Source organism: Haliaeetus leucocephalus, unplaced genomic scaffold, assembly GCF_000737465.1.
Source record: "Haliaeetus leucocephalus isolate CR32 unplaced genomic scaffold, Haliaeetus_leucocephalus-4.0 Scaffold177, whole genome shotgun sequence".
Classification (NCBI taxonomy): domain Eukaryota; kingdom Metazoa; phylum Chordata; class Aves; order Accipitriformes; family Accipitridae; genus Haliaeetus; species Haliaeetus leucocephalus.
Window position 1 is genome coordinate 215,468 of NW_010972613.1, and position 9,973 is coordinate 225,440.

A 9,973-nucleotide genomic window follows, 5' to 3' on the forward strand; every position below is an offset into this window, starting at 1 on the left:
CAGCCCAGCCCCGGTGGGGACCCGTCCCCGCGCCGAGTGGGTGCCCCCAACGCACAACCCCGTCCTGCGCCGCCGCGAGGTGGGGGGACCCGCCGCGGCCCCGGCCGCCCCCGGGGGGGAGCGGGAAGGAGGGGTTGCTCGTCTCCATGGGGCTGCCCATGGGGTGGCGTGCGGGGAGCCCGGGAGGAGGAGGAGGAGGAGGAGGAAGGCGAGTGGGTGCTGCCCATATACTCACTACATGGAGCAAACCCGGTAAGGAGAGACTCACTTGAGGGAAAGCCGCGGATCACCGTACGGGGCGTAAGGTGAAATGTTTAGTATAAACTCCTTGGGAGGGTAGGAGCTCCATTTCTGCTGCACTGTGTTGTCATTGTTATTCCAAAAGTCTCTGTCTAGATCGCTACAGCGGCCGGAGACCAGGGGAGAAAGAAAAGGGAAATACAAGAGAGAGAAGCTGAATTCCTGCGAGAGGGGAGGAAAAGCAGCCCTCCGCCCCCGGAGCGCCGGGATCCTGCGGAGAGAGACGGGGCGCGCGGCTGCCCACCCCTCAGACACCGACACACACACATACACACACACACGGACAGACGGACGGATGGCCGGAGCAGGGCAGAGCTGCGGAGAGACAGGAGCGGGCGGCTCCACCAGCTGGGAAGGAGAGAAGGATGGTGTGGGGTTAGAGAGGTGCCAGCGAGCACGGTGCCGGCACGGCATCCCCGGCACGCGTGTCCGTGCATCCTCGGCACGTGTGTCTGTGCGTCCTCGCCTCCTCAACAGCCGGGTCCTGGAAGCGCACGCTGCTCGGTTAACCGTGATGCTGCCGCGTATCGGAGACCCCTCCGGGTCCCCTCCTGCCAAACCAGCCCGCTGCCGGCACAGACCCTGAACCTCCTGGCTCTGGCAACCTGCCCGCAGCGCCCTGTTGCCCAGCCCGAGCTGCGTGCTAGGGGTTGTGGAGCGGAGCAGCTCCCTGCCGGCACTGGGGGATTTGAAAAGCCTCCGGTGCCCACCGCTCACAACCCCTCGTCGATGCCCACCTGCGGCTTGGCGTTGAGCCCGGCTGCACGGACCCTGCCGGAGCTGGGGAGGGAAAGCCGCGTGTGCTGTACCGTCGGGACGGGATGTGCCTCCCGCTCCGGTCCCAGCGCCGGTGTGGCCAGGAGCAGCTGGCCAGGCTGTGCCCAGGTGGAGGGATGCCCGAGGTAGCCCCAGACGCCTGCACCCCAGTAATACCCTGGGCAGGAGGCCAGGCCAGCCAAGGGAGGAGGTTTGCAATAGCCTTACTCCAGGCAGGGGCTATTTCCCTCCTGGTGGTCCGGCCCTGGCTCCCCTCAAGAGCCCTGGGGGGGTGCCAGGGAGTGCGGAGGACAGAGCTGGAACTGGGGTGCCCAGGAGAGCCCCCCCCTTCGGCAGCCAACCCCCCACCTCACTCCCTACCCAGCGCCGTGAGACGCCCCGGTTCCTCTCTCCTTTCCCCGTCGCATCCCCGATGCCAGTGGTCTGCAGAGCCGTGCCAGCCACGCAGGCAGCGGGGCCAGGGAGGGCTCCATCAGGGGGGCAGGGCTCAGGCTTTGCATGCCCAGACCCAAGACATCCCTGGGGACACCCTGGCTGAGGGCCCCGTGGCTCCGTCTGGTCATGCCCGCAGCTCGGTGGGTGAGCCAGGAGAGGTACCAGAGGGTGCTGGAGAGACCCGCCAGCTCTCCCGGTCTCCCACAGCCCCTTTCCCACTGGGGCTGGGGGACCTGGGGACACCTCCGCCCCATCCATCCCACCCTGCAGGCAGCTGCAGGAGGAGCAGGGATCGGCGATGTTTTGGCACGCCGGTGGGAACCAGCCATCGCTCGGTCTCCCCGGCAGCCCTTGGAGCCCCTGGGACAGAGCCGGGCAAGCAGCCGCTGCCGAACTTGCTCTGCCAGGGCTGGGCTGGGCACGGCCCCCTCCTCAGTGGGAGCAGAAGGACGGCCACCTCTGTCCCCAAGGAGGGTTCTCCCTGCTGCTGCCGGCAGGGACGGCACCCATTTGGCACTGGTCCCCAGGCGGGGAGGGCACCCACGACTGGGGGATGGCCCGTGGCAGAGGGCAGGGTGCTGAGCGGGCTGCGGCTGTGCCAGACCCGTGGGCAGAGAGGTTCCCGGCGCCGCAGCCCCCTGCCCCTCTCCCCCCTACCCTGGCACCTACTTGATGGTTTTCTTTTCACTGCGGCCTCGGCTGGAGTCCGGAGTTCCCACGGTCTCCAGGGAAGTCTTGTAACGCTTACCCTGCGGAGAGGAAAGGGGGGTTCAGGGGGCAGCAGGGACACCCCCACCGCACCGGCAGCCACAGAGCATCGCGGCAGAGGACAGGGATGGGAGCCGCCGGGGCTGCACCTCCATCAGCTGGAGGGTTTGACCTGGATTTTGCCCTTTTCCCTTACAGCCTCCTGGTCGCCAGGCTCCATCCCATCAAGCCGGGCAGCAAAACTCCTGATAGCTTCATCCCTTGGCCCTTACGAGCCACAAAGGCACCGGGGAGATGCTGGCCTGGCCACCCTGGCTCCCGGGCACCGTCCCCAAGGGGCTGGAGGGCAGAGGGAGGGCTCGTGCCCTGCATCGCCCCAAGGACAGAGCAGCAGCCACTGCCTGCGTACCCTTCCACAGCCTCACTGGGGGAGGAGCGGGTAATTTTAGGATTAATTGAACCTGAATTAATTGAGTTCACCTTCCCCACCGAAAGGGAAGAGCTGCCATATGATAATGAAGCAGGCGCTCGCTCCTAACTGGGACTTGTAATCAGGGCACTTCACTGTGATTTCCAACGGCGGGTTCAGCGTGCTGCTCCGATCCAGGGCGGACAAGAGCGCAATTAATGCCAATTAGCAAACGATTAGGAGTGGAGGCTGCTTTGCGCAGGTGCTGGGAGGCCGAGCTGGGATGGGAGCAGATGCCGGAGCAGGCTGGGGTTGTGGACCAGCCCTCCCACCACGGTGGCCCTGGACCTGCGAGCATCCCTCCTGCAGGAGCCAGCCCTGTGTGGAGCCTGCCCGTGAAACGGAGAGTATTTCTCCCTTCTCCTTCTTCCCAGCCTCATCACCTCCGCACGGAGCCGGCTCCTCGGCAGTACTGCGTCAAAGAACTCCCTGCACCCTCGGCACAGGTGTCCTTGGACAGCCGTGGGCTCGTCCTGCCGGGAGCTGCAGGGATGCTGGATCTCCTCCTTCCTTGGATGCCCACGGGCTAATCCTGCCGGGAGGCACAGGAATGCCCGACCTCCTTGGACCCCCAAGGGCCACCCTGGAGGGAGTCAGCCCTGAGCCCTTGTGCTCAGCATTGTCCCCAGCTGGCCACGGCAGAGGGCTTGTGGGGACACGGCAGCAGCGGCCGCTGGCCCATGCTCTCCCAGCACTAGCCAACCCAGGGCTGCCGCGCGGACGCAGACGGGGGCCAGCCCAGCAGGCGCTCGGCGAGTTTGGCCGCGGTTCCCACGCAGCAGTTCCAGCTCCGTGCGCCGTCGAGGGCCGGCCGGGACGCGCTTTTCCATTCCCAGCCTGAACGCCTTCCCAGCCAATTTATACTTATTTGTTCCTCTGCCAGCTTCGTCCTTCAGCACAATCCGCTCTTCTCCTCCCCGGTGCTTAACCCTCCGCCACCTCCCTCTCCAGCCTGCCCTTCCCTGGGCGGCACCAGCCGGGTTTGGAAGCCCCTTTCCCACCCACCTCCCCTCCCCGCACGCCACGGCGGGTCCCACCACCTCCACGCTGCCTCGTCCCCACCAGATCCTCCTCTCCCCTTCCCAAGGGAACACCGCCTTCCCACGGCTCGGGGGGAAACTGCCGGCATCGCCGGGGTGGGCATCTCCTGCACGGGAAGAGCTGCTGCCATCGCAGCACTTGACCCAGATTTGAATCTGATGGAGAAGGAAATGTGGCCGAGCATGCGGCCGGATCCTGGTGCCGGGCTTGCTCCGGGAAGAGGAGGAGGAGGAAGGCTGCAGGGCAGGATGGAGCATTGTCCCAAGCCAAAGGCCCTCCTGCTGCAGTGGGGCTCGGGGAGGGAAGCCGGGTGCCCTGGGGGTGTTGGGGGGCTGGGGTGGGGGGCACAGCGGGCAGTGGGGCCGGTTTACGGTGCCCGGTGCTGCCGGGGACAGGCTGGCTGCCTTCCCGCGGGGCTCTTCCAGGCAGGAGCGAGCCCAGCAGGACAGGGGCCAGATCGTTACTGCTTGTCACAAATATATATATATGTATTTGGAAACTTCCCTTTATGCTGCACAAACAGTTTCGCCCAAACATTTAATTATCACGTCTCCTAAAGAGCAAAATAAAAGCTGCAGCCGCCACCCGCCGCAAACCGCTCTCGGCAACTGCCTCTGCCTGCCGGCAGCCCCGCTGCCCCGCTGCCCCGGTGATGGGCATTGCCTCCCACCCAGCGGGACCCCCACCCCAGCCGTCACCCAGGGGCAAAGGGTGGCCGGGACCCCCGTCACAGCACACCCCAGGACCCCGGGAAGGGAGGAGGGATGCCCCGTACCCACTCCCCACCCCGGGCACCCAGCCGTCGCAGGGACACTTACCAGTTTGCGCTGGCACCACTGGCAAATCCCACAGAGGACGATGGTGACGCTAAGGCTGACGGTGATGATGGCTGAGACGAGGAGGACGTCGCGGGAGGGAGCCCCTGCGGGGAAGCAGAGCAGAGCCGCCACTCAGCGAGGGGACAGGGAGGGGGCTTGGGGGTGTCCCTGGGGTGGGCATGACTACAGCACCCTACACAGCACCCAGGGAGAGCTGGGCAAGAACAGGGAATGGCAAACAGGGGGAATGTGGTCCAGCTAACAGGCTCCAACCCCGTCATACGAAACACCCTGGCACGGTGGTATGTGTGTCCCCCACCAGCCCCTTCTGCTGTCTCCAGGCTCCCAGTGGGATGCCCAGGGCCCCCAGTGCTCCCCGGGAGCTCAGGTTGGAGCAGAGCAAAGGCTTTAATCTCTGCCGGCACCCTGGGAGCGCTGGCGTGTCCGGCAAAGGTCACAGCATCACCACGTGCCACCCGCAGCTCCTGCCACAGCGTCTCAGCACCACGGCTGTTGTTTTGTGTTGCTTCCCCTTCCCCTTTGCCCTCCTCATTGCCAACTCTTCCCCTTGCCCATCCCTTCCCCTTTCCTTTTCCCCTTCCTCTTTGCCTTTCTAATGCCCATCTCTTCCCCATCCCCATCCCTTCCCCATCCTTTCACCTTCTCCATTCTCTTTCCCTTTCCCTTCTTCTTCCCCACCTCTTCCTCTTCCCCTTCCCCTTCTCCTTCCCCATCCCATCCCCTTCCCTCTTCCCATCCTCTCCAGACAAGCTGTCCCCATTTTCCTTGCTGGATCTGTGACCTTTCCGTCGGTGCCCCGCAGCCACCCCACCATAGGATTTCCCTCTTTGGGTCAGCCAGATCCACACAGATTTACCCCAAATGGCAGTGAAGGTGCTTGGAAGGGACAGGAGGTGCTGAGGAGGGCTTCCTCCCCAGCCTGGCCATGGGGACAACCTGGGGGACCCCCAAAGTGGGGGTAGACCCCTCTGCTGCTCCAGCATCACCCCCCAAGGGTGCTGGGGATGGTTATGGGGCCAAGCAGGCATCCCCCACCCACCCTGCCCCTGTCCTGCATCCGACCAGCCCCGTGGGCAGCAAAATTCCCCACCAGCCCCCGAGGGACCTGCCCTGCCTCCCCCCACGGCCCCTGCCCCGGCACAGGGTGTCCCCGGCACCCGACAGCCCCGGCACAGCCACCGCGCTCATGGCAATGCTGCCAGCAAGCGTGATGGCCCTGGCACCGTGGGAGGATTAATAGGGACCCAAAGTGGTTTGCGGGGGGTCCAGTGGGACCCCCAGCCCCGCTCAGCCCCATCCTCTGGCAGGACCCTCCACTGCAGCATCCTTGTGGGGACCCCGCAGGCAGCTCTGTCTGTACCCCGAGATCGGGACAGACCATCGTTCGAACCACAGCCAGCGGTGGGAAGTGGTGAGGCCGGAGCAGCCCGCCTGTAGCTCTACTGCAGTATAAATATTAAACAATAATCGTTAATAATTAATTCGCCCGCAGACCTTGTTATTGTAATGAAATTTGCCAGCGGCTCAGAGGCTGGGGTGAGTCAGAGCAGCCCGGGTGGCCGGACTGGGGGCTCAGGCATCTCTGCGGCACGTGGCGGGGTCCCCGGTGCCGCCAGCACCCCGCTCCCACCCCGGCGTGCAGATGGATGCCGGAGCGGCCGCAGCACCGGCAGCCCTGTGGCCTCCGGCGGAATAAAAAAGAGAAGCAAAGGGGATGGTGGCAATAAAGGGGAGTTTTATAAAAGCCCCTCGAGCAGCCGCACGGCTGGTGCTGACCCCCTGCCAGGGTGGGATGGAGGGGGCAGGAGGGTGGTGAAGTCACCCTGAGGGGTTTTGGGGGACAGGGCTGGGGGTGGTCCCGGCTCCTGGGCCACGGCCAGCCCCCCTGCCAGCGGCGTAGCCAACCGGCACACGTGTTCCCTCCATCCAAACCCAGCGAGGGGGGCCCCTCCATCGCTCCTCGGTCACGAGGAGCCTGTGTATAAAACTCGCTTAGCAACTGTTGCCTAGGAGGGAATTTGGGACCAGCCCTTAATTTCAAACATTTATAAACCCGAGCTAGATAAGCTGCTGGGGGGATGTAAAGCAGCCGTGCCGGCGGGGAGGGCTGGGGCAGCCCCCCCTTGGGATGCTCAGCTCGCGGCAGTGCAGGACCCCGACCGGTTCAAGTTTGGCCCATGGGCTAACCGGGCAGGCTGGCGTGGCTAGGAATCGGGGTGAGCCTTCCTCTGCCCCCCGAAACGCCAGCTCACCCCCGTCTTATGCCCCCCGCAGCCCTGATGCCTGCTTGGGGACACCGTGACATGCCAAAAGCAGGGTGCCCTGCCTGGCCGAGAGGCATGCTAATGACTGCGGTGAGAGTGACCCCCGCCGTAACCCCTCCGGGCTTAGCCCGGAGCTTCAAGAGATGCTTCGGTCCTCGCGGGGTCAAGTTCATCCTCAATGTAATCTGCCGAGAGGGAAATCAAAGGGGAGAAGGCGAGGGGAAGGGATGAGCGCTGCCTGCAGAGGTGCTGGCATGGCACAAGCGAGGCATTACCCTGCTTAGGAAGGAGAAAGCCAGCACGGCGTCCGGACACTGTCACCCAAGGGGTTGGAGAGGGACGTGGGTGCGTGCCGGTTCCCACGCGTAGTACCTGCCCCTGGCCGAATTCCTCGTGCCAAGCTGCCACTGCAGCCTCAAGCCTGGCATCACCCGGTGAGCCCGATGGTTATGCCAGCAGGGGCCTCCCTGTCCGGGGGGCTGGGGGGTCCACGCCGAGATGCTGGGGGCTTCCCGACGGCATGGCTGTTAGCCCCCAGCGACCTCCAGGCTCAGCCACACGGGTCCCTGTGCAGGCGGGTGCCAGACTTCCCTGGTGGGGACACATGTCCCTCAGCCCGTGCTGGCCGTGTCCCCAGGGCTGGGGACTACCCCAGGGCTACTGCTGCCCTCAGCATGATTTAAATGACTTGTTTTCCGGGCAATTAGCACTGGTTAATTAGAGAAGCTGAGCAGAGCGGAGCTCCTGGCTAGTCCCCTGCCCTGGGGTGTTGCGTGGGGTCCCCGTGCCGGCAGCATCAGCTCCCTGGTTGGGATGCTTGGCATGGGGATGCTGTGGGGCGGGTGGCTGTGGGCACGGGGGCACCGAGGGGCTGGAGGGGACACGGGGATCTGCGTGGCCGCAGCATGCACGGAGACGCAGCTCCGAGAGTGGGTGACAAACACGGTGCTTGTTTACCGCCGCCTCTGCCCCCTCCTTCCCCGCCACTTGCCATAAATCTCTTTGCTCTGCCAGCACGGCTATAGCCGGGAGCGTGCGAGGTGGCAGCGGTGGGACCTCAGCCCCATCCATTGGGGGGGTCCGCACCCCCTGCCCTGGGGTCCCTGCAGGTGCATGCTCCCCCCCCCCCCGCCAAATCACACCTGCCCTTCACTGGTCCTGCCTCATCCCAAGAGCACAGTGAGGGGCTGCTCCGTGCATTGGAGACCTGGTGTCCACCCTTGGAGGATACAAAGGGCTTGAAGCACCACGGGGGCACTGGGTCTCGGGTCTCCCCATCCCCTCGCACCCGCCGCCGGGGATGGCTGCGGAGGCTGGGGAAGGGGGTGGCACAGCGTCACGGCCCTGCAGCTGTTCCATCAGTATTCAATGCCGCTTGATGGGATATAATTCCACTTTTACAGCCGGTTATTGATGAGGGGATTACCCGCCTCGTTAGTGCCGCAGCTCTTCAGCGTGGGATTCGCGGGGCGCTGCGTGAGCAGCAGCCAGCCGCGCCGGGGGAGAGGGTCCCCGTGCCGGGGAGAGAGGGTCCCTGCACACAGGGAGAGGGTCCCTGTGCCAGACACCCTCCTGCAAGCGTGCACCGTTGCATGGGGGATCCATGCAGTTGGCCAAGCAGGGCAAACCCTTGCACCCACCAGAGCCCTCAGTGCCCATGGCCCCTCCGGGTGCTTGGGAGAGGGGGCCGGTGGCGGCGACGGCAGCGTGCCGCTATGTGCCCATCTTTCCTAAGCCGCCACTCCTGCAGGCACGGGATTAGCTGCCTCCAGAGCATGAGCAAGCTCCAGCCTTTGTGGTTGCGGAGGAAACACTTCAAAACCCGACCCGAGGACAAGCGAGAGGTGCAGAAATCTAAGAGGGATTATTCTTCTCTAAGCGGCGTGTAAGCCGGAGATCCTGTAAGATCGGCCCAGCGGAGGCGAGGCGCTCGCGGCGAGAACTGCTGATGCCAATGGATTCGACACGCGGCTGAGCGCCGGCACCGGTGATGCGCAGGGAGGCAGCCCCGTGGCGGTGGGTGCCGGTGCCGTGGCAGAGCCGGGTGCTCCTGCGCAGGCTGCCCAGCCTGGGGACATCCTCTGGTGCCCCAGCCTGCTCCCTGCTCCTCCCTGGCCCCGGTCCTTGTCTCGTTGGCTTTGTGCACTTAGGTGGCCCTGTGCGTCGTGGTGGCTTTGGGCATCTTGGCGGCTTTGTGCATCATGGTGGCTTTGCGCATCTTGGTGGCTTTGCGCATCTTGGTGGCTTCGCACACCTCGGTGGCCCTGCCATATCTTGGTGGCTTTGGGCACCTCAGTGGCCCTGCATATCTTGGTGGCTTTGCGTATCTCAGTGGTTTTGTACATCTCGGTGGCCCTGTGCACACTCAGGACAGACATCAGTTGAGTCTGGCACAGCAAGACCCTCACACTGAAAGGCAGCTACAGCCCTTTGTCCCCCAGCTGCCTTCCCTGCAGCAGGGATTCCCTGTCTGTGTCCATCCCAGCACTCAGACTTGACCGACAGCTCCCCCATCGCCCCCAACTCCCCACCACGGACCTGCACCGAAGCCCACGGCCCTGGAGCAGCACCTCCCGCCCCGGCACGTGGCAGTGCTGGGAGGGCAAAGCCCCCACAAGGGACACCCAGGCGAGGGTTTCAGCTCCTGTCTGCTCTCCCAAGCGAAAGGCTCCTGAGCAGGACAGAGAGGCTGGAAATCTGTTCATGGAGTGGCAAGTGGCCAAGGGCTTTGGACGAGTGGTGGGCACAAACTGACAGCACCTGCCGGCACCAGGGCTGGGGCCAACCTCTCCACAGATGCCCCAGCGTGGATGGCCCCAGCCAGGCTCTCAGGGCCATATTTTTGGGTGCAGAGCCCAGAATGCCCAGCTTGGGGCCAGACAGGGAGGGGTGGGTGTGATGTCTACTCAGTATTCCAGCCCCGTCTCCCCCAGCATCCTCCAACCCACCCTGGCCCAGCAGCGAGACCCATCGATGCAAAGTACCCCGGGGGAGAAATCAAAGCTGTGCAGACCCCCCCCCTCCCATCCCCAACCACCCGCTGCACTTTCTGGTAAGCGGCGATCAAAGCCTCTCCCCGCAGCCAGCACGCCACAGCTCCACGCAGAGAAACTTCTCCCCGTGCCAAGCCGCCTGCCGCC

At 64.7% G+C, this 9,973-nt stretch overlaps 1 protein-coding gene across 1 annotated transcript in view; it reads right to left on the minus strand.

The window, feature by feature from the left end:
• The window catches only part of SYT7 (synaptotagmin VII), a 28,857-nt gene that overhangs the window by 13,008 nt on the left and 5,876 nt on the right, over positions 1–9,973 (minus strand). Inside the window, exons 3-5 of the mRNA XM_010564363.1 lie at positions 4,549–4,652; positions 2,182–2,261; positions 269–400 (exon numbers count right to left, since the gene is read on the minus strand). Of these exons, the coding sequence (XP_010562665.1) occupies positions 269–400; positions 2,182–2,261; positions 4,549–4,652 (316 nt within the window). The remainder of the gene's footprint in view (positions 1–268; positions 401–2,181; positions 2,262–4,548; positions 4,653–9,973) is intronic.